This window comes from Lepidochelys olivacea (genome assembly GCF_965140295.1).
Source record: "Lepidochelys olivacea isolate rLepOli2 genome assembly, chromosome: 2".
Classification (NCBI taxonomy): domain Eukaryota; kingdom Metazoa; phylum Chordata; order Testudines; family Cheloniidae; genus Lepidochelys; species Lepidochelys olivacea.
Window position 1 is genome coordinate 63,644,611 of NC_140412.1, and position 25,334 is coordinate 63,669,944.

Consider the following 25,334-nt stretch of genomic DNA (forward strand, 5'->3'; position numbering starts at 1 on the left):
AATAATACGTAACATGTATGCAAAGCCATATATCATAAGCCATTTATTTTACATCTTATTTGGAGTAACAATTTCGAAGAATTGTCCATACTGTTTCCAGTGTTGTCGTTGTTTGTTTTATTTTGTTTTTCAGTTACAATAATGCCTGATATTACTAAACTAGTCCAGAAATATAGCTTTGAATTAGTATTGTGCAATTGACACACTAAGCAGAGATGGATCAAAACTGATTGTAAAGGAAATACAAAATTAATCCAGTTGTAGGGATTCTGCAAGTTCAACTAATATGCAGAGAAGAGTACTTTTATTCCTTTTGGAGCCAGATGGTTGGTCCTATTTTAAGCTGATAGAAACTTCATACATTTATTTTGGATGTCATTGGTTTTAACTGCCAGACAGTATCTACTGATAGAACTTTCCTTATTCCTAGATTATTTAAAGTGTATTTTTGGCACATTTGGAAGATCATACTGTACACCAACTTAATTTTTCCTTACACTTAGCTCATACTTGAAAAAATGTTTATATAATAATAAAAAATTCCAAACTCTCTAAAATGAACAGTTCTTTTTTTCCTTCTTGTGACATGATGTTGACAGAAGTCGCTTTGATGTAGTTTAGAGTCATGAATTTTCTATCTGTTCTGTTTTTCCTGGGGCTCCATCTATTCAGACATCCTGAACTGTCATTTTGCAACACTTTGTGAAGTGCTTGACAGATAGTGGTTTTGACAAGTGTTGGACATCAGCAGCAATTCAGAATAAGCAGTGTATATTTCTCCAGGTAAAGTGACAAAACGTCTAAAAGCGTAAGAAGAACTGTACAGTCTTCAATCACATTTAATGTTACAAAACAAGACTTTTTCTGCTTTCTGTATTTGTTCTAGCGTTATGTAGTAGTTCATACTTGAATATCCATCAGAATTTTAGTTTCTGAATGCTTTTCCGTCTATATATCTTAATAAAGGATTTTTTTTACTGCAGCAAAAACTGAAAAGACTTGATGACACAGAGCTATCATCCAGAAATGTACAGTACAACTATTTTCATGTAATCATAATTTCTAGTGCCTTTCAGGAAAAGTGTTTGTTTGATTTAAGCAATGTGTATGTGATCAATTATCCTTGATTTTTAAAACGATATTTAATGTCACCAACTGATCATGCTAAAAGTATAATTTAGGGAAACCTCCATTGCTGGTAGATACCTACTGACTCGTCATTCTGTTTGCTACTGCATTTATCAATTTCTTTTCTAATCATAATCTGTTATGTCACATATATGCGCTATTAGAATCTATATTTACATTGTGTAGTATATTGAAAATGTAAAATATTTTGTATAATTATTTTGCATCTGTATTCACTCAAGAAACAGCTGTTGAAAGTTGAGGGGGATGCAAAATGGCACAGCCTGAAGATGTTCTTGTTCATTCAGCTAACTCCCTTTTGATGTGATACCTACTGGCAGGGTTGTGTGGTGAATTCAACTTCTTTGACAGCCATCAGCCCCACTGACCAGTAGTTTCAGGTTTTGTAGTTAGGGGAGAGATGAGAAAAAATATTTCCATAATTTAGATTTTTTTCAGCTGCTGGATCGAAAGCTCCTGCCAACAACTATCTAAATCAACACCATACCAACATGTTCTGTAGTCCGAAGGTCACTCAAACATCTGGCCCCACAGTCTTGTTCTTTAAGGTTTGTCACTGGGCAGCATCTGTTTATAGATTCTTTCTCAACCTCCCTTTGATCACTTTGACAGCAAAAAGAAGTTTCTATCACCCTTGATGTGTTAAGATAAAAATATCAGAAACATGGACCATTGTAAAACTGGTGTGATTTCATAGAATGTTATATCTGAACTTTTAGTTTCCCAACTTGTACATTTTTCTTGTCTGAGTAAGATAGTACTCTCTGCTGGTGAGATTAAAAAATATATATATATATATTGTCAAAGCTGATAAGTGCAGTGGGGATGTGAAAATGACTAAGCTAAGCAGGTCTTGCCCAGTTGAGCTTTATCAGCATTTAAAAAAGAAGTTTGGAAAGTGAGCAGATCATGCATGTTCAGCCTTTGTTTATTTTCAGTACCATGTTATCTAACTCTCTCTGTGTCTCTCTCATAACTGCATAAAGAGATACCAGGACTTCCTGATGGTTTGTTTCTGCTGTGACATATTTAGCCATTTCTCTTATTATGTATAAAGTGGAAATTGCACCACTGAAAGTTTATATATATCCTTTAGTAACTTCTGTAGACTTACCATGGGATCTACTGCCTGAAATGAATAAGGAATATTACCACTCCTTGTTTTAAAGCTCTTTTTAGTGTGAATAGGCCAGAATCAAAACCCTGCATGTGTACATCCCTGACCAGTGCCTTAATGGTACAATGTGTCACTGAATCTCACAATTTATCAGATTTCTCAAAGTTCTTGTGGGCTAGACTACCATGAAAGCACACAACCAAAGTGGAGTGGTGAGAAGCTGCACTATCCCAGGTGAATTTCAGAGGCACAGTTGTATGGTCTTAGATCTCAGTGAGGACCACTGCCTTTTACTTGTTGAAAAAATGTGGTTTAGAACTAATCAAGTTACAGTATCAATGTGAAAAATCGCATAATGAATTTAGCACTACTTTTTTGTTATGCGTGTTTGGGGTTTATGAAAGGAGCTGAATTAACAGCTCCAGAGAAACCTTTTACTTATCCACAATGTAGGTACTGCATGGGCATCAGCCACTCACATTTCTTCATCTGCAAGCTAAGACTTGATTCCTTAGCCCCTCTTCTGGGACTGTTCACAAGGTTGCCAATTCTGGTGGTGGTTTTATGATATGAACACTCCTGTCCAGTAGGAGCTGGACTGATACCACCAACTCACTGCACATAGGCAGTTGAACAGCCAGTTGATGGCAAACACCTTTGACCATTATTATTGTCCTTAACTGGGTTTGACCCACTGAATAGATATTGAAGAGTATATTCAGCCACTGAGCTATCCAATTCCATCCATTAATGCTTTAACAATGTACTGTGATGGGTAGCTCCAATATACCCAGAGGTGGTAGGTGTATTCTACACATGGAATCAGAATGCAAACAGGTTAAGATAGACCAGTCAGGTTTGGCTTAATTAGTTCCTCTTGAGCTGCTTGCACTACACTTTGCATGTCAAAAGCATTTTGACTGTGTTTATTTTTCGTTAATATCGGTGTTATAGTACAGGGCTTTTAATTTTAATAGTTAAGTCTTAGACTGGGAATTATTGTTGTTATAGCAGCACCTACTGACCTCAACCAGGGATTGAGGCCGTATAGCAAGGATCGGCAACCTTCGGCACGCGGCCCATCAGGGTAATCCACTGGAGGGTCACGAGACATTTTGTTTATGTGGACCGTCCACAAGCATGGCCCCCTGCAGCTCCCAGTGGCTGAGAACGGAGAACCGTGGCTACCGAGAGCTGTGGGGGGCCATGCCTGCAGACAGTCCACATGAACAAAATGTCTCACGGCTCGCCAGTGGATTACCCTGATGGGCCGCGTGCCAAAGGTTGCTGACCCCCGCCCTATTGTGTTACGTATTTTACACACACATAACAAAAAAAAGTTTCCTGCCCCAGAGACATCACATTTTAAGTATACAATGACAGAACAGGTGAATACTAAAAACAAATAGGCAGAGCACAAATTAACAATCAGATTATTGTGACTAGCATAATTAGCAGTTGTCACAGTGCACCAGCAGTGTAGACTTCACCTAGTGTGGAGGTGAGTTTTTAAGCAGGGATTTAAAAGAAGATAATGTAGTGGCTTTGCAGAGCTCCTCCCCTACAAAAGGTAGGGTGACATGGAAGAGAGTACAAATGGACTAAAAGGGTAATAAAGGTTGGTACTGTTGGCAGCATGGTGTCAGGAGTTGAAAGCTCAGTAGTCTGTAAGGGACGAAAGGGGCAGCGGGGCTAAGCCATAAAGAACGTTAGAAGTGAAAACAAGTAGGTTGTGCTTGATGCAGTGGAAAAGGGGAAGCCAGTGGAGGGATACAGAAAAGGGCTGAAGGGTCAGAGTGAAGAACCCAGAAGATGATCTTTGCTGTAGCATTTTCAGTGGACTTAAGGGGGCCAAGATGACATTTGCCAGTGCCATACAGGAGAAGGATTCAGTAGTCAAGAAGTGAGGTACTGAGGTGAGTTTTGGCTGTGTGGACAGAGAGGAAAGGCCAGATTTCAGAGACATTGTGCAGGAAGATGTGGTAACATTTAGACACCACCTAGATGTATGGGTCTACAAAGAAGGCCATGTCCAAAGTGACACCTAAATTACAAGCCATATAGAGCAGCATTTCTCAAACTGTGGGTCAGGACCCCAAAATGGGTCGCGACTCCATTTTAATGGGGTCGCCAGGGCTGCCATTAGACTTGCTAGGGCCGAAGCTGAAGCTCAAGCCCCCACCATCCAAGGCCAAATCCCAAGCCCCATCGCCTGTAGCCGAAGCCCAAGGGCTTTATCCCTGGGTGGTGAGGTTCAAGTTACAGCCCCCTCCCCACACACCTGGGGCTGAAGCCTTTGGACTTTGATTTCCCCCACCCTACCCCCCAAGCCTGGGGTGGCGGGGCTCGAGTGGGCTCAGGCTTCGGTCCACCCTCCTCGGGTCGTATAGTAATTTTTGTTGCCAGAAGGGGGTCACGGTGCAATAAAGCTTGAGAACCCCTGATATAGACGATGGTGGTGGTGGTGTCCTCCAGTGACTCAGAAAGAAAAAAGGGACTGAGGGGAATTAATCTGCACTTGTTCTAGATGTCCAGTGTGTCCATTAAATGTATTTTAAAATATTCTAATTAGAATTTATGCCCAATATTTTAATAAAAATATATTTTTATTCTTATAAAATTGAATGGTTTATGATATGCATGATCACTGTTGCACTGCACCTCCACTCCTCTATCCCATCTTGTTTTCTTTCTTCTATTCTTCCTCCATAATTTCTCACCTGCTATTTAAATTGCATTTGACACTATCTGTACTCATTGTGCTGCTGCTCTAACCCTCCCTGTTCACTCCTCTTTCTTTTTTCCTCTCTCATTCAGTGCTGGTTTTCGGGCGTCTCTCTTTTCCCCTCTTGTACCATCTCATTGCTGAATAGTGGCATAGAGACAGCCAATCGTGTTTCCCCTCAGTTAATTTGTATGTTGCAGAGCTATTGGTTGAATCAGCAAATGAATCAGTATGGGGAGTAGGCAACATAGAAAGGCAAAGAAGCAGCTAGATAAGACATTTTAAAGACACTATTTTTAAAAAACTTATTTTTTGAAAATAGATCTTGTAGCACATCTATTATTGAAACACAGGATGGAAACTTTAGGCAGAAAACCTTTTACTGCTGTAAGCCGGAATTTCAGTTCTTCTTTGAGTGCTTGTTCATGTCCATTCCAATCAGGTGTGTGAGCGTGCATGTGCACAGTAGCCAGAAGATATTTCCCCTGGCAGCATCTGTGGGGTCAGCCTGGGTGCCCCTTGGAGTCAAGCCTTCATGGCGGCCAATAAAGGTCCCTGCCAACCCGCAACTCCCTCAGTTCCTTCTTACCGGCAGTGACGGTAGCTAGAACTTCCCCTTGCTCTTGCTTCAGCAAGCAGCTTAGCAGTACTTTCAGTTTTCGCTGTAGTTAGTTAGTTATAGTTGGTTAGTATAGCATAGTTAGCTCACTTATGAGTTTCAGTTACGGGAGGTTCCCCTCTTATTTGTCACCGGGGCATACCGCGATATCCAGGCTTCAAGACCTGCCAGGACTGCACAAAGCACATGCCTAAAAGTCCCCACACCTCCTGTTTATGGTGTTTGGGCGAGGGTCACCAAAAGGACTGCTGCAAGATCTGTCAGGAATTCCAACTGAGAACTCTTTAAGAGAGGGGGCAGTGGGTTAAAATCCTCCTCATGAGACTCTGAGGCTCAGGGCGGGGCTACGTCGAGTCCTGCCCAAGTGAGGCAGTCGAGTCCGGGCCCGTTGCGCTCTCTGAACCCCTTGGAGCACCTCCTGCTCCCATCCACCCAGGCGGCACAAGAACTGCCGAGACTCACGGTGCCATTCTTGCCCCCCAGGTAGGAGGATATGCCAGCACCGCAGGCTCCATCCCAGCACCCTGTTCAATCAAAGGGAAAGCTGGCGATGAGGTCAGGCCAATCCCCGTCACCTCAGCACCCGCTGATGCCAGTTCCTCCATCCAGGGAGCACAGTCAGTCCCCAGGCTCCCAACACTCTATGTTATGAGATGCACCACCGGCCTGGTCCCACTATTCTGAAACATCAGAGTCAGAGTCTGACTCATACCACTCTGACTATAGCAGGAGCAGAAGGTCCAAGGCACCATAGGAGGTCCTGCCTGCTGCAGTGGCCCTCACAATGGCAGAACTCGGCCCAGTGGCCCTTTTGGACTCTGTGGGCTGTCCATTAAGGCCAGGGTTGGAGCCAAGGATCCTACTCTGGGAGCTGCATCAGTGGCGTCTGCAATGTTTGTTCTGCCATGACCAGTGACTGAGCCATTACCTTCGGGATCAACAGCACAGCCGGCAGCCACAGCACTGACATCAGCACTGACCGTGGCACCACCCTTAACAACGCCTTTGGCACCGGAGGTGTCAGGGGCTCAGACTGCTGCTACAGTGCCGGCTGCGTCCAGGCACTGCTCCAGACTAGGGACCGAGCGGCTAGGCAGCAGTTCTGCAGAAAAGGACCTGGGGGTTACAGTGGACGAGAAGGTGGATGAGAGTCAGCAGTGTGCCCTTGTTGCCAAGAAGGCCAATGGCATTTTGGGCTGTATAAGTAGGAGCATCACCAGCAGATCGAGGGATGTGATCATTCCCCTCTATTCAACATTAGTGAGGCCTCATCTGGAATACTGGGTCAAGTTTTGGGCCCCACTCTACAAGAAGGATGTGGAAAAATTGGAAAGAGTCCAGCGAAGGGCAACACAAATAATTAGGGAGCTGGAGCACATGATTTATGAGGAGAGGCTGAGGGAACTGGGATTATTTAGTCTGCAGAAGAGACGAATGAGAGGGGATTTGATAGCTGCTTTCGACTACCTGAAAGGGGGTTCCAAAGAGGATGGATCTAGACTGTTCTCAGTGGTAGAAGAGGACAGGACAAGGAGTAATGGTCTCAAGTTGCAGTGGGGGAGGTTTAGGTTGGATATTAGGAAAAACTTTTTCACTAGGAGGGTGGTGAAGCACTGGAATGTGTTACCGAGGGAGGTGGTGGAATCTCCTTCCTTAGAGATTTTCAAGGTCAGGTTTGACAAAGCCCTGGTGGGATGTTTTAGTTGGGGTTTAGGTCCTGCTGTGAGCAGGGGGCGGGACTAGATGACCTCCTGAGGCCCCTTCCCACCCTGATATTCTGTGATTCTGTGACGGCATCGGCACCAGCACTGGCACCGACTTTGTCATCGACACTGGCTGCGACGGTGTCGATAAAGACCCCGGCGCAGATGCTACACTAGGTGTCTACGGCGGCACCGGCAAGGGACCTGACGTTGGCATCAATACCCACGCCCTTCGTGGCACCAGGACCAGGCCCACGACCACAGTTCCCCCAGGGTTATGAGATCCCTCAGGTGGGGATGGTAGAGAGCAACCACCTCCTATGGTGGCCGCCTCCTCCTCCTCCTTTTCACCAGATGAGGTGCTGGCAGGCACTTTCGTAGCCCCAGCTCTGGCAGAATCTAGGGTGTTGCAGGAGTTGCTGCGCCGGGTCACCCAGGATCTGGGCATTAAGGCGGAGGAAGTGGTACATGATGCACCTATGGTCGACATTCTGGCCCCCTCAGGCCCTTCCTGTATTGCCTTACCATTTATAAAGACAATTACGGATATGACTAAGACCCTGTGGCAGACCCTGACCTCGCTGCCACCCACCGCCAAGTGAAATGAGCGCCAGTACTTTGTGCCCTCCAGAGGTTATTCTCATCCCCACCCTGACTCTCTGGACACTGCTAACCAGTGGGAGAGGCAAGGCTTTCAGGGCCCTTCCCCGAAGAATAGGGACACTAAAAAACTAGAGTTATTCGGGCAAAACGTGTACTCAACAGGGGGACTACAACTCCGAATATCTAACAAGCAGGCCATCATCAACAGGTACTCTTACAATACCTACTTGGCGATGGCTAAATTCACGGAGTTGCTCTCCTCAGACTCCTGTTCTGAATTTTCGGCTTTGGTTGAGGAGGGGAGACTGATCTCCTGGGTGTCCCTGCAGGCGGCACTTGACGGGGCAGATGCTGCCACCACGGTTATGGTTACAGGAGTAGCCATGAGAAGAGGCTCATGGGTCCAGGTTTCTGGTCTCCCCTATGAGGTCCAGCAGACCATACAAGACCTGCCTTTTGAGGGTCTCTGGTCTCGGGTAGATCTGGCTCTCCACATCAACATCAGAGAGCTGAGAGCAGTGCGCCTTGCGTGTCAGATCTTCCGAGCATACTTAAAGGAACAATGTGCATCAGTTTTGATGAACAACACCACGGCAATGTTCTATATCAACAAACAGGGAGTGCAAGCTTCCCAGTGCCAGGAAGCCCCCAGGCTGTGGAACATTCAATACACCTACAAGCGTCGTACTTCTCCGGGGTACAGAACGAGCTGGTGGATGACCTCAGATGTCTGCATGTCCACTTACCAGTTTTTAACTGCACATTTTTTCCTCTGCTGTCTCACGTAATTCAGCAAGCTTTTAAGCTCTATGTGGTATATTAAACAACTCAGTTCCAGACAACTTCCTTCATTGTGTCCTGCTGCAGTCAGGCTTTTTGGGCCACCTTGGCACTCTTCTCTTAATTTCTGCCTAGCTTACTGCTTCTTTAATGTCTCTTTTCAAGACTCCATCTGCTGATATCTTCTATGGTTTTGTTCTCAATCTCTTCCCTTTTCTTGCTCTTTTTTTCTTTCAGTGAACATTTCTTATAGCTTCAGCTGCCACAACTATGCCAATGATTGCCAGATTTACTTCTTTATTTCCGTTTAGTCTTGCCTTTTTAGCTGCCTCTCTGGTACCTTTTCTTGGGTGTCTTTGTACTATCTCAATCTTAATCCCTTCAAAATTGAATTTCTCACCTTTTCTCCTAATCCCTCCTCCCTTTTCCTTTCTCTTTCTTTATTAATAGCTCTATCCTTCTTGCCTCCTTGGTCCATAATCTTAGAGATCAATGTGTGGGAGGAAGGATCAAAGATTACACTAAATCCTGTTCTATAGTCTGCCCTCATCAAACTCTGTCACCAGTTCTTCTTTGATATCTCCAAAATTTGCCTTTTTCCTCATTGTCTCCTGTGCTGAAATTCTTGCCTGCACTTCGGTCATCTCTTTTGGGTATGGTAACCTTCACCTATCTGGTTTCATCTCCTCTCAACTCTCTCTCAGAGCCCCACCAGGCCTCTCCAAAATGCCACTGATAAATTTGTCTCCCTCCACTTCAGAGAGAGAGAGAAGCACACACACAGGCACGTCCCATCTCCCTCCACATAAAATTAAAGCTTCTTGTCCTCTCATCTATAAGACTAAATAATTGTCTCTTCACGTAAATCTCTTCTGTAATTTCTCCCTACAAATCCTTCTCATCCCTATGTTCTTCCCAAACCTCATTGCTTCCTTCCTTTTCCTTCTTCCATTCTCCGTTTCATGCCATCTGCTCCCCTCTACATATGTAATGGTCTCCGTCTCCTCACTTATATTGCGTGGTGATTGGCTAGGCATCACTGCAGAGGGAACTCCTACAGAAATTGTAGTTGAATCAAAATCTTAGCTACAATTAGATTCAGCCAGAAATGCTGCTGGGGCTTTGGTGAAGTGCATGCTTGATAAGCACCCCCCACAACTCTTTAAAAGAATAGAGCCAAGTATTGCTAGCTCTGAGGAGGAATTGGTGGGATTATGGCTACCCACTTTGTGAGGGCTAGTGGCAATGGTAATGCTCACCAACTATATCGAGATGGCCTCTCTGAATGGGAACAAGAAGGTTGGAGGCCTGCATCCTCTTCATGTCCACTTGGCTACCTCTGCAGGACTAACCATAAACTGGCAGTTTTTTATATATAAAATCAGGAGTGGTAAATAAGAAAGTGTTATTTACCCTTTCTCATAATACAAGAACAAGGGGCCACCACATGAAATTAATAGGTAGCAGGTTTAAAACAAACACAAGAAAGTATTTTTTCATGCAACGCACTGTCAACCTCTGGAACTCCTTGTCAGAGGGTGTTGTGAAGGCCAATACTATAACGGGGTTCAAAAGGGAGCTAGATAGATTCATGGAAGATAGGTCCATCAATGGCTATTAGCCAGGATGGGCAGGAATGGTGTCCCTAGCCTCTGTTTGCCAGAAGCTGGAATTGGATGACAGGGCATGGATCACTTGATGATAACGGTCTGTTCATTCCCTTTGGGGCATTTGCCACTGGCCACTGTCAGAGGACAGGATACTGGGCTTTTTGGACCTTTAGTCTGACCCCAGTATGGCCGTTCTTATGTACATTCACAATATTAACTGTTCACATTTGTGGTCTTTGAGGTAAAGCAATAACATCTGGCCTACTAGAACATCAGCTGGCTCTTTATAACAAGGTACTGCTATTGCTGGGACTCTGAGTTGAGAAACCCCTTACAACAAATCTTTGACAGACTGTAGGACAGAGTTGAATTGACGATCATTGCTCTTTTTCAATGATGAAACATCTCACAGATGATCTTTTAGGATGAAGAGCCTGTTCAGAAGCAGGTTGGGATATTTTATACGAATAAAATGACTGGACTGAATGTTGTATAAAATGGCATGTCTCTGGTTATTGAGGCTGCAAGTATTCTGTCACGTTCCTCATATAAAAAACCAACCCTGTAAACATTTGTGCCACATGTAGTTAAAAATGAGGTAATCTCAGCAATTTCTATTTGCTTTCTTAATTGTATTGCCAAATTTCTTAGTTTTTAAACATTTGCTTTTGATTCACAGAAGAGTGTTGTATTGTTTCTGAAAGCATCTTTTAAACTAATTATGTGAATATTACAACCAGTTAAACTAATTGGCGGAAAGTTGGTACCTTCAGACATTATTTCCCACACGTTAGACTGAAATTAATGAAAGTATTCTTTTCATCATTACAATCAAGGAAGTGACACGTCTTACAAAGTTTCTGAGGTTGAGATTTCCAAAGCAGTCTTGGAGATAATGAACACAAATTCTTCCATAGAAATTAATGGAAAATATATGTTTAAAATCTCCTAGACTGCATTTAAAGTTTCAGCTTTAGATTTTAGGTTTTCATTTTAAATTTTATTTTATATAGATTTTGTGACATGAATGATCCCAAATGAATTTTTAGCTAAAATAAATACATGTGCCTGTTGGTGAGTCCTTGCTGAAGATGTTCTTAAATAAGCCTACAGAAATTGGAATGAGAGATTAACATCACTCTGCTCATGTCTTTCATACTCACTCCTATAGATTTAGTACAGTACCAATATGTTGTGCAACTTCAAATTGAACAATGTATCGAATAGGATTTTTATTAGTAGTAGACATATTTTTTGGATTTAGAATTATTTCAAAAAACAATTTTAACTGAGGAAATAATTAACATAATACACAAATAATTAATGTTAAAATGCAGCTTTACAAGCAAATAAATACAGAATATTGTTGCTAGTAATTGTAGAAATTGTACTCTGAATTACCTTAAGATGTAATCCTGTATATTCATGTGAAGAACTGTAAATTCTAACCAATTAAATATATGGCTATAATTTAGCTAAGGCATGTTACTAATGTTACAGATGGCAGTAGAAACTCAGAATTAAATTACTCATTTACTGTTCAGTTAGACTTCTCTGTGTTTATAATACAAAGAGAAAATAAACGTTTAAAATTGCATCATTTTAATGTAAAAATGATAATATGCAAGGAGAAAGTTCATTGTACACATGATGTAGAGAGAGGGGTTCACTCTAGAGAAAATTGTGGGAGCTGAATTAACTCTGTGTGTGATAATGTGTATGCATCTCTGTCTAGTGTGCATATGCACATGATAGTATGCACATTCAAAAATAAAAGCTTATAAAATAATCAGAAGCAAATTGAAGTATAATTAGAAGAGGAAAAGAAAAATGAGCTACATTTCACGTAAAAATGAAGATATTTTCAAAAATATTTGTGATAGACGTTAAAGGGGAAAAAGCTCTGCCTAAAATATAGATGTGGAAAGGTACTAATCTAGCCCATATGGGTTTAAGTTTTGTTCATCAACGTAGTATCTGAGCACCGTCTAGTAGTGCATTAAGGGTCCTTGGGCTGGCCCCATTGTAATAAGATGGCCTTGGTTCCCGTACCAGTCACCAGCAAAGTGGCATGAGCCTGGAGTTGGGGCCAAAGATTCTTGTGAGTATATTGGACTGTTTTATGTTGGACTTTTTGTTAACCCAGTGTCCTCCCAATCGAGCCCTGGCTGAGGGGCCAAGTTACGGGAAGAGCAACCACCACAGTGACAGAGTGACCACCAGCAAGGGTCACCAGACTGAAAGATAGCTGTTATGCCATGCCTGGCCCCGAGAAGGTACTCCTGCAGTGAGTGAACCCACGCCCACACAGATTAGCTTCACTTTATTATAGAATTCCAGTGTGCCAGAGGAATCATAGAATCATAGAACCATAGAATATCAAGGTTGGAAGGGACCTCAGGAGGTCATCTAGTCCAACCCCCTGCTCAAAAGCAGGGCCCATCCCCAATTAAATCATCCCAGCCAGGGCTTTGTCAAGCCTGACCTTAAAAACTTCTAAGGAAGGAGATTCCACCACCTCCCTAGGCAACGCATTCCAGTGTTTCACCACCCTCCTAGTGAAAAAGTTTTTCCTAATATCCAACCTAAACCTCCCCCACTGCAACTTGAGACCATTACTCCTTGTCCTGTCCTCTTCCACCACTGAGAATAGTCTAGAACAATCCTCTCTGGAACCACCTCTCAGGTAGTTGAAAGCAGCTATCAAATCCCCCCTCATTCTTCTCTTCCGCAGACTAAACAATCCCAGTTCCCTCAGCCTCTCCTCATAAGTCATGTGTTCCAGACCCCTAATCATTTTTGTTGCCCTTCGCTGGACTCTTTCCAATTTATCCACATCCTTCTTGCAGTGTGGGGCCCAAAACTGGACACAGTACTCCAGATGAGGCCTCACCAATGTCGAATAGAGGGGGATGATCACGTCCCTCGATCTGCTCACTATGCCCCTACTTATACATCCCAAAATGCCATTGGCCTTCTTGGCAACAGGGGCACACTGCTGACTCATATCCAGCTTCTCGTCCACTGTCACCCCTAGGTTCTTTTCCGCAGAACTGCTGCCTAGCCATTCAGTCCCTAGTCTGTAGCTGTGCATTGGGTTCTTCCGTCCTAAGTGCAGGACCCTGCACTTACCCTTATTGAACCTCATCAGATTTCTTTTGGCCCAATCCTCCAATTTGTCTAGGTCCCTCTGTATCCTATCCCTCCCCTCCAGCGTATCTACCACTCTTCCCAGTTTAGTATCATCCGCAAATTTGCTGAGAGTGCAAACCACACCATCCTCCAGATCATTTATGAAGATATTGAACAAAACCGGCCCCAGGACCGACCCCTGGGGCACTCCACTTGACACCAGCTGCCAACTAGGAGTGGAGTTGTTGACCATAGTCTTCATCTCAGAGCGTTAGGCCATCTTTTAGATATCTCAGGTCCAGGCCATTGAGTGTCTTGAAGATAATGACTTGATATTTCATGGGAAGCCAGTGAAGGGAGCATAGGACAGGTTTCATTTGTTAGCAGTATCCCATATTTGCGAGATGTGCTGCTGTTGCAGCAGCATGGTACATAAGTACAAGGCAGTATAAAGAAATGGCAGATTTATTACTCAGCTGCTTTTCTATTTGAGGCTTGAATTTCATTTTTAATAGGCTTTTCTGTGATGCTCATCACCATGGTATTGGAGCATCTTGCCTACATTAATTAATTTGCTGTCACCACAGCTCTGTGAGGTAGGAAAGTATGTTGTTGGTAGTTTTGTTTTATTGTAGTGGCATTAGTAGTAGTTGTTGTAAATACTGGGCAGTTTGAAATAGCTATCTAACTTAAAGTTCTTTTGGAGGAAAAACTGGGGCCTTGCCTCTTTCGGGCTCATTTGTTTTTCTAGAGACCACTGGCAATGCTGAAACTAAGCAAGAGTCTCTCTATATTTTAATCACATGTAATTGCACTTCAGAATGATGCCTTAAGCCCTGATCCTGCATAAGATTCCACTTACTCTTACATCTCTTCCAATGGGACTCCACACAGCTGTTTTCCTTTTGAAGGGTTGAGGTCTTTAGTCTTCCAAATCTACCAATGGATTTGATTTAGAAAAATATTTAAAACAGCAATGGATCAACAAATGGAACTAATTGACAAGAGAGTGAATGAATACTACTGCTTTCTTATAAACTATAAACATAGGATCATAGAATCATAGAATATCAGGGTTGAAAGGGACCTCAGAAGGTCATCTAGTCCAACCCCCTGCTCAAAGCAGGACCAATCCCCAACTAAAACATCCCAGCCAGGGCTTTGTCAAGCCTGACCTTGAAAACCTCGAAGTAAGGAGATTCCTCCATCTCCCTAGGTAACCCATTCCAGTGCTTCACCACCCTCCTAATGAAAAAGTTTTTCCTAATATCCAACCTAAACCTCCCCCACTGCAACTTGAGACCATTACTCGTTGTTCTGTCATCTGGTACCACTGAGAACAGTCTAGATCCATCCTCTTTGGAACTCCCCTTCAGGCAGTTGAAAGCAGCTATCAAATTCCCTCTCATTCTTGATGGTAGAGTCTGTTTCACAACAACTTAATAGACTTCAAGTGTGGGAAACTGACCTTGAATATAATCCCTTGGAATGATTAATTCTGTTTTTTTATAGGAATGAAAGATAATAAGGCACCAAGGAGTAAAGTTGTCAGAGTATAGCACTACAGTCTGGAACTTAAGCCTGCAGAACACTGGAAATGACAATCTGGCTGTCGCCTGGGTTTTGTTTTGATTTTTTAAATCCAACTGGCTATCTGAATTTTTGGCTTCCGCTATTTCTTCTAATTTGTTACCGATGGCCTCAGCATAGCACTTTTCCTGCCAAAATAATTTGTGCCATCAGCAATTGTTTTAATGGTTCTTGTATTTTGCAGTACAATGGAAGTCAACAAAATACTAGATAAAGGAAAATGAGTAAATATAATATATTTAGACTTTCTAAAATCTTTAATATAATCCTTCCCAAAAGGCTGTTAAGGGGACTCAATAGTCACTGGGTGAAAGGTGATGTTCTTTTGTCATGCAGAAAAAACTATTTATGAGATGGAAACCAATGAGGATTCAAAAGGATTTTTTTAAAGAAATTATTAGACATTTACACAAATAATAAGAACATTGTCCATAGCTACACTAGCTAGGGTACAAGTTAGCAACAGCTATCAAAGAGCAAATTGAAAATGGAGTACTAATGCAGTCCAGAAAGGCACTCTTTCTTTCATCATTTATACTGTCTCTTGAGGCATTGTCTTTTCTAATCAGGTACTTATGTGACACCTCCCCCCATCATTCATCAGAGATTGTGAGTGTAACCTATGCTAATGAAGTGTGGCTCTTTGTTCTTTTCTAATGGCAGTAGACCACATATGAAGGTGTATGAATCTCTTACTGCCTTGGAGCAATTGGATCTGCAGCCAGATCCTAACTGTTCAACACACAATTGCTGGACTTCAATGAAGCTATGACAGTTTACACCAGCTAGCATCTGGCCCAAGTCCATTAGCTCCAAGGCAGTAGCAGACTCATGCTTTTTCAGTCCAGAGGTCCAGATTCACTTCTTGCGCATGACTTATCCAGGGGCATTGCTAAAAGTGGTGGCCTGAATGAGGATTTAACTCAGCCTCTCTGAATCAAAAAGCATGAGTTTCTACTGTTTGAACTAGTGGACCTGCAAGAGCAAACTCACAGTCCTCAGTTGGTGGCCTAACAGCTAGGCAAAAACAAAGCCACACTTTATTCACATGGGTTATTATGAACACTTAGTAAAAATCTCTATTAAACTTTTTTATCTCAATTAAAAAATACAATTGAAAGAGTTACATGTGATTACCTTCTCCCTACAAACATATTTATTTACAGCCTAGTTAGTATGATAAGAGATTCCTAAACCTACCCAAAGTACAAAACAAAACCTGAAACATAAAAATACATCTTTTTAAATGTAGGCCCTGATCCTGACAATACTTACTTGTATGCTTAATTGTTTGCAGGAGTCCGGGCCTTAAATTGCACAGTACGTACATGTGTTTCTAGAATGTTAAAGACCATGTAAGTGCGCTGCATTATTTAATACCACTGAACACCCTTTCTAATTTTCTTAATACTGTGAGTCATTCAGCTTCTGGGCATTAGTCAGCTTGTTACATAGATGATTTCCTTCATAATTATGGACAGTTTTGTTGCCTTGCTTTTCTCTTTTCCTTGGCAAACACTAGTACTTCACCAGTATTAATGAAGATGCCTGTTGCTATTACAAGTTTAGCAAGCTTAGGCTGCAGTTTCATTTCTTACTGCCATGCATTCAGTTATGATATGCAGTCCATTAATTACTTCACTAAAATAAGCTACTTATCCATGTAGTTACTGGGCCGGATCCATAGCAGTGCTGCACTCTTGCTGTTTGAAGTTGCATTGACTTTACTGGGAGTGGAGGGGATGTGTGTGCATATGTAGATAATTTTTCCCCTTTCTATCACAGCAGGAGGAGGCATATTCTTTCTAGATATTTCACTCCATATTTCTGAAAATGTTTGCTGAATTTGAGACTAAATTTAGGAATTGTCGTGACTTTTGGTCTCATTTATTTCTCATTTGAAGTTGTAGATGAGCATTCTGTGGGTCTTCTGGCTGGCATGTAAGGGATGGAAGTTATATATACAATTCTTCTGAATCATCAAGCAGCCATACACAATAATAGTTCATTTGTAAGTAGAAAAATATAAAGCTAATCTTTTTTGGGTATTTGAGCTTTAACCTCTCTAGATGAACAGGCCAATGTATTTCACATAATAGTTCCATCTTGACTTTTCCTTCAGATCTAATTTGTATTGCATCAGGATCATAGTGATGTTATGTATATTGTGGCAATTTTTATTTTCAAAATGAAACTGCTCCCAGATTCAAGAGGTCTGGTTTTACAATTTAAAAACAAAACAAAATAAAATCATTACAGACATACACTTCTTGTTTCCAAATCCGCTAGCTACCCCTGAAAGCTGTCACTGTCACTCAGAGGGGTAGGAGGGAGAACACTGTCAGCACTGAGTAACAGAGATAGTCAAAAGGAAAGTAACATGGAAATAAAATATTCTTGAAAAGATATACGTTGGTTAAGCTGAACAAAAACAAATTACAAAAGGGAAAATAAAATGAAAGGTTAAGGCAAGAAACGATCTAATCAAACAGCAGTCAGAGAAGGTGGCACGTGAGCTACTGACAAGACAAATAATGTGAGGCCAGAAGAAAGATAGGGGAAACTTCTTCATTACAGTAGTCAGGAGACTGAATTATGTAGTTGGTAACTGACCCACGATCTCAGTTTCTCAACTGCGGTGAGAAAAAAAAATAGCACACCTACATAGAGAGACGTGAAAAGGTGGCTTTAAGCCAACTTTATGTTCCCCCCAGTCCTGGATCAGCTGTGTGCCAGCCCAGACCCTCAGTATAACTTAGAACAGCCTGAAGGTTGCTCTAAGTCCTGCTGGCTGTCAATGTCCCTAAGTGCCTGTTACAGCAGCCAGGACTTGCTGGGGCATATCGAAGGGTTGGCCATATCTCTTTTCCCTTGGCCATGTCCTTTAAACCAGCCAGAGGAAATGGGAGGTTGGGAATGGCATAGGAGTTACTATGGTGACTGTGTCACTGCGGGAGGCCCCGATCTTTTAAGTAAAATCCCCATAGTTGGCTTGCCAGCTTTTGGTGCTAGACAATCTAGCCCCAAATTCAGAGACAATATTTTACAAAGGTCTAGGATTCTGTGACTGTGCAATGGCTGCCATTTTGGCCCACGATTTTGCTATGATTTTGAAGGTTTCATACACAGTTCAGCTTCTCTAAGGCTTCCTTGAGAGTTCTTAGGCTTATATATGTAATTAGCATTTCTCTGATAATCTGAGTGCTGTAATGATAAGAGTGAAACCATCCCATCTAGTCTTATATCCCTTGAAGCTCTGTGAATGCTTGTACCTTGTGGTCCATTTAGTTTATCCTGTTAGTGTAACAATTTGAGGTCGATGTTATAACTGGCCCAGATCCTCAGCTAGTGTAAATTGTCTTGGCTCCATTTACATTAATGCAGTAATAGAGATTAATACCAGTTGAGGATATGTTGTTGTAGTAGTAGTACATTCTAGAACTGGTTAAAATAGGAATTTCCATCCTGAAACAAATTCTGATACCTTGAAATTTTGTTTTTGTCCCAAATGGGAACCAAAAGTTGAAAAGTTGTTTGTTTTTGCAGGACAGAAAGCTCTTCAAGGAGTGTCCCCCTGGGTGCTCCACTTTAGGTGTCTTGGCACCCTGCGCCTGTAATCGGAGGTTTGTAATAGCAGTGCCCTGGTTGGCTGCGCATGTCTGGCAACCATCTCGCGCCACTCCAAATGGCTACCTAGCATGCGCAGCCAACTGCCTCCGGTTCCTTCTCTACCGCCCTCTGCTTAAGTCGGAGAATTAGCAGCGTCCCTTGAAATCCATAGATAGTTCATATTCCTTCTTTTTTCCTTTATCCTCTCAATCTTAGTTAACTTCAGTTAACAGTCTTAATTTCTTCCATGTTTTTAAAAAAAATTGTGTACATTTCCCCCACCCTTTGCCACCACCCTGCGGGCCTCTGTCAATGACAACTGATTAAAAACGGGCTACCCCGTTTTTCTCCAGAGCTGGCCCTTCCTCAGGCATGCCTGGTTCCCCTGGATTTAGACGCTGCCTGACCTGCAGGCTCTCAATACCATTTCAGACGGCCACGCTCAATGCGTCCACTATCTGGGAAAGACCCATATTCCCCAAAAGTGTCCTCATAAAAAAGCAACTACCAGGACACTGGAGGCCAGGGACCTCCAACTTAAGATACTAATGATGGAGAAATCCCTCAGGCCAGCCTCCGGAACCCAGAGTCCAGGATGCCTCCTAGCCAACGGTCGCCAGCAGCAGTCTCAGACAAGGGCTCCACTACCAAGACCGCTTCTAAGGACCATGTCCCTAAAAAGATGACCAAACACTGGTCTCAGTCATTGCCACAGCGAGATCCACCTAAAAGAGAGCGAAAAATCTGCCCCAGTACCAACGGCACTGAGAGCCTCGGACTGGCAGGCACCGGGAACGTCCAGTACCGAGACTTCCCGAGGAGCCAAGGACCCGTCACGGGCAGGCTCTCAGTCAGCTGTGCGATCTAAAGCCAAGCTCCCTAACTTTGCACCAACCATGCCAAAAAACGTTCTGGCACTGACCAGTGTAATGGCACCACCTGCTGCACATACACAACTCAGCAAGACCTCGGCACCGACCATTCTGACTCTTTCTTCTCAAACTGTGCTGCCATGCCCAGCACTGAGCTTCCCGGTACAGCAACTTTTCACCAGACAGGCAGACCTACCAGTCTCTTCTATGCCAGGGACCCCCTTATTCGGTACTGACAGATACCCCAGCGAGGTCCGGACCAAGCCGGATCATCACCCCAGGGGCTTCAGCGCCACCTCTCTGCAGTGATGATGAGGAGGACAACCCAGGACTGTATACCCCTCGCCACTTCTCTCCTAAAGCTGGACCCTCATATCACCAGCCACTGGAAGACATGTGAGCCTGGCAGCCACAATCCTGGCTGCCACCTCCTATGGCCCTCCCACCCAACTGGCAATACTGGGACCCGTAGGCCATCTATAGGGCACAGAACATTAGACCACTGAGCCCACCAGTCTCCAGAGCACCCCACTGTCCCTTGCCAATGAACCCAGCACCTCCAGAGGCCCAGGATGAGAAGATTGAAGAGCAGGAGGAGGCTCCTGAAGGAGACATCTTGCCGCCTACACACATTTCATTTTTGTCTCCAGATGAAACAGTCATGCCACCACCACACACATCGGGGGATGACTTCAAGTCCTGTCAGGACCTTTTAAGAGGGTAGAGGACTCCCTCGACATCTCCTTCTCTGAGCTCCCTGAGACCCAACATAAGCTCACTGACATTCTCCAGGCATCCCCATCGGCAAAAATAGCACTGACTATTAATGCTGCCATGATGGACTCTGCGAAAGCCATCTGGCAGACACCAACCCTTGGCCCCTCCTTCCTGCAAAAGGTTGGACAAAAAATATTACGTGCCAGCAAAAGGGGCTGAATTTCTCTTTACCCACCCCACTCCTAGTTCACTGGTCGTGGAGGCAGTAAATCAGAGGGGCAAACAGCAACAGTCTAGATCCATACCTTACAACAAGAACTGGAAGAGGCGAGACCTCTTTGGGTGCAAAGCCTATTCTTTCGCCACCTTGCAATTCCACATCACAAATTACTCTGTACTACTCGCAAAATATACACACAACCTCTTTTCTACAATGTCATCTTTTATTGAACATCTCCCAGAGGACAGGAGAGAAGCATGTAAGTCCAACATTTCCGAAGGCGCTCTCATCACAAGGACATCCCTGCAAGCCTTTCTCGATTCCACGGACACAGCAGCATGCTCCAACGTGACCTACGTGGTCATGCATCAGGCATCTTGTTTCCGCCTATCGGGATTCCCCAGGTAGGTACAGTCTGCAGTTAATGACCTACCCTTTGAGTGTCAGAAACTGTTTGCCGAATCCACCAATGTGTCCTTGCATACTTTAAAGGACTCCCAGGCCACCTTAAAGATTCTCAGTATCTATGTCCCTGGAAACAAAACCTGCCCTGCTTTTTCTTACAACCCAAAATTCCGGGCTGCACCATACTCCCAGCCCCAAAGACACTATACCCAATGCCGCAAAGAGAGGCAGATGGGACGAAGGCAGAATCAAGACCAGCCTTCCACCTCCAGACAATCATTTTGAAGATCTGGTCAAGGGCCCAAGACCTCTACTCTCTCTAATTCTGGATCTCTAATTAGAATCACCCTATTACCCAGTCTGGAACAACATCATCGCAGACAGATGGGTCCTGGAAATTATCCAGCAGGGTTAAGCCGTCCCATTTATTTCTATCCCACCTACCCACTGCCCTTCCCTGTCCCTCTTCAGGGACCCCTCTCACGAGCCCCTGTTACAACAGGAAATATACCACCTCCTGCAATTAGGGGCTGTGGAATCAGTACCAGTTCAACAAAGTGGAAGAGGATTTTATTCCCATTATTTCCTCGCTCAGAAAAAAAACGTTGGATGGAGACCCATCCTGGATTTATACAAACTCAACAAGTTTGTGAGAACTCAGCGATTCAAAATGGTGACCTATTAATGATAATTCCAGCATTAGAGAATGGAGATAGGCCCTTGTTCCTCGACCTATAAGATGATTACTTTCATGTCACCATTCACCTAGCGCTCAGAAGATTCTTGCGCTTCACCCTAAGACATCAACATTACAAATACAAAGTGCTACCCTTTTGCTACCCTTTGGACTGTAAACCCAAGGGTCTTTTCCATGGTCTTCACCATTGCTGCAGCTCAGCTTTGCAGACTATGGGTCATGATTTTTCCATACATGGATGACTGCCTATTTAAGCGCACCGACACAGCAGGCAGCACTAGAAGCCACACCAACCACAATGGCCCTCTTTACAAACCTTGGACTTAAAATAAATCTTCAGAAGTCCACTTTGGTCCCTGTCCAACAGTTGGAATTTATAGGGGCCTATCTTGACTGCCTCAAAGCAACAGCAAGGTTACCCCAACAGCGCTTCCTCAGCTTAACCACTCTGATTACTACAGTCACGGACAGCCCACAAACATCTGCCAGGACGTGCCTATGACTGTTGGGACACATGGTTGCTACAACTTTCATCATCAAACTTTCCAGACTACATATGAGATGCCTACAAGCTTGGCTTCACACCTGCTATATACACACAAGCACTCCTTCACCAGGTGGCTCACCATGTCCCGCAAGGTAAAGGATTCTCTCGAGTGGTGGATGCACCCACAAAATGTCTGCTCAGGTGTCCCTTTCCAACACAAAGCTCCTTCAGTTACAATCACCACAGATGTTTTCCCTTGGTGACACCCTCCTCGTGAAATGGGAGGCGCCGCTAATGTATGCATTCCCTCCAATTCCACTTCTGAGTTGGGTTATACACAGGATCAGGCAAGACAAGTCCAGGGTCATTCTCATTGCACTTACATGGCCCAGATAAACATGGTTCCCATACCTGAGACTGGTGGCAGTGAAACCACCTTGAACCTTCCCTTTAATACCTCACCTCCTGACACAGGACTCAGTCACACCAATCTAGCCCTTCTCCATCTCAAGGCTTGGTTTCTCCATGGCTAACAGGTATTGACAAAGACTATTCCGATGAAGTTAAAGACATACTCTGGAACAGCCGCAGACTAAGCACATGAAAAACATATACACAGAAGTGGACACGATTTCACACCTGGTGCGAGGCTAACCATATTTCTCCACAATCAGCCCCACTGCCCAGGGTCCTCGAATATATACTGGGTCTTAAAAAATTGGGGCTATCCAACAGCTCCATCAGAGTACACCTTGCTGCAATCACCTGGTTACATGATAATGTGGATGGAGCCACTATCTTCGCTCATCCAATGACTAAGCATTTTCTAAAAAGCATGATGAATACCTACCCAACCCTAAAAGAACCTACGCCCATGTGGGACCTTAACCTCGTCCACCGTAGCCTCATGGGGAAACCATTTGAACCCTTAGTGACTTGTTCTTTGCTACATCTATCGATGAAAGTGGCCTTCCTCATCACCATCACATCAGCAAGAAGTGTAGGAGAGCTAGGTGCCTTAATGACACCCCCCCTTATAACACATTCTATAAAGACAAAGTGATCCTACGGCCACACCCCAAAGTCATACCCATGGTAGCCTCGCCCTTGCATCTAAATCAACTGATATACTTACCTGTGTTTTTCCTGAAGCCACATGCCAACAACAGGGAGACTTCTCTTCACACACTTGACATCCACAGAGCACTAGCCTTTTACCTAGAAAGAACAAAAACATTTAGAGAATTGTCTAGTGTCTTTCTCCATTAACAGAACAATTGAAGGGTCAGACCATCTCTAAAAAGAGAGTATCTAAATGGATATTGTGCTGTATTCGTTTGTGTTACCAGCAGAACAACCTTCCTGCTCCACCAGGAGTTCGCAGACACTCCATCAGAGCATTATCAACATCGATAGCATTTCTCAATAACATACTGTCATAAATATAAAGGGAAGAGTAACCACCTTTAAATCTCTCCTGGTCAGAGGCAAAACCCTTTCACTTGTAGAGGGCTAAGAAGCTAAAGTAACCTCGCTGGCACCTGACCAAAATGACCAATGAGGAAACAAGATACTTTCAAAGCTGGCGGCGGGGAACAAAGGGTCTGTCTGTCTGTGTGATGCTTTTGCCGGGAACAGATCAGGAATGCAGCTCAGAACTCCTGTAAAAAGTGAGTAAGTAATCTAGCTAGAAATGTGTTAGATTTCCTTTTGTTCAATGGCTGGTAAAATAGGCTGTGCTGAATGGAATGTATATTCCTTGTTTTTGTGTCTTTTTGTAACTTAAGGTTTTGCCTAGAGGGATTCTCTATGTTTTGAATCTGATTACCCTGTAATCAGTAAGGTATGATATTTACCATCCTGATTTTACAGAGGTGATTCTTTTACTTTTTCTTTAAGTAAAAGTCTTCTTTTAAGAACCTGATGGCTTTTTCATTTTCTTAAGATCCAAGGGTTTGGGTCTGTGTTCACCTGTATAAATTGGTGAGGATTTTTATCAAGCCTTCCCCAGGAAAGGAGGTGTAGGGCTTGGGGGGATATTTTGGGGGGGAAGACGTCTCCAAGTGGGCTCTTTCCCTGTTCTTTGTTTAACACACTTGGTGGTGGCAGCATAGGGTCCAAGGACAAGGCAAAGTTTGTACCTTGGGGAAGTTTTTAACCTAAGCTGGTAAGAAAAAGCTTAGGGGGTCTTTCATGCAGGTCCCCACATCTGTACCCTAAAGTTCAGAGTGGGGAAGGAACCTTGACACATACCTATCACAGACATTTGCAAAGCAGCTACCTGGGCCTCTGCCCACACTTTTACTAAACACTACACTCTCAAGCAACAATCAGCTACAGACGCACAGTTTGGATTCTCAGTGCTAGCCACTGTCAATAAACCAACTCCGAAGTCCCCCCTTCACTGCGGGGTACTGCTCCATAGTCACCTAAAGTGGAGCACCCACAGGGACGCTCCTTAAAGAAGAAGAGAAGGTTACTCACCCTGTGCAGTAACTGAGGTTCTTCGAGGTGGTTGTCCCTGTGGATGCTCCACTACCCCCCCCCCCCACCACCCCTTTCCCCTCTACTTCAGAATTTCACGCTTATCCTCTGGGGTAGAGAAGGAACTGAGGGTTCGTTGACTTCGCATGCTAGGTAGCCACTCAGAGCGGTCAACCAGGTCACTGCTACTACAAATCTCTGATTACAGGCCGCAGGGCACCAAGACACCCAAAGTGGAGCACCCACACGGGCAACCATCTCGAAGAACCTCAGTTATTGCACAGGGTGAGTAACCTTCTCTTCTGAAAAAATCAGATTTGGAATTTTCAAAGGAAAATATTTCAACATACCTGAAAGGAAATGTTTAGTTGTGGCTTGTTTTGACATAAATCTGTGTCTCCCGGAGCTGCCCTGGTGCTCCATGGACATTGTCTTTTGGGTGCTTTGTGCCACCAATGTCCTCTGTCAGCCAGGCTCTCCAGCCACACTACTATATTATTTAGGCACAGTGCTGAATTAAAGAATTTTGTGGGCCTGTGCACTATGGCAGTTGGGGTCTCCCCACCTTCATTGCCCCGGTGGGTTCCTGCCCCTGTGGAGGGTGAACCAAACCCACACTCACTCCACAGTGGCTCCTGTCCCACAGGGCTGACCATGATCTCTGCTCTGCCCTGTTGGCTCTCACCACAGCATGCAGGCAGGCCTCCCCCCCCGCCCCAACAAGGCCCTGTTTCTCTCCTGACCCTAGATGTGTATGTGTTTCTCCCCGCCAAGTGCACATTGGTTAATCCAGGCTTGCATATGCATAATTTATA

The 25,334-nt window shown here is 43.9% G+C and overlaps 2 protein-coding genes across 4 annotated transcripts in view; one reads left to right on the forward strand and one right to left on the reverse strand.

The window, feature by feature from the left end:
• CYP7B1 (cytochrome P450 family 7 subfamily B member 1) overlaps positions 1–25,334 on the forward strand; it is a 187,531-nt gene that overhangs the window by 119,354 nt on the left and 42,843 nt on the right. The gene's annotated exons all lie outside the window — the stretch shown is intronic.
• LOC311515455 (uncharacterized protein) overlaps positions 1–25,334 on the reverse strand; it is a 172,310-nt gene that overhangs the window by 90,178 nt on the left and 56,798 nt on the right. For all 3 annotated transcript variants that reach the window (XM_084618525.1, XM_084618526.1, XM_084618527.1), the window contains exon 2: positions 23,171–23,253. In XM_084618525.1, the coding sequence (XP_084474651.1) occupies positions 23,171–23,253 (83 nt within the window). The remainder of the gene's footprint in view (positions 1–23,170; positions 23,254–25,334) is intronic.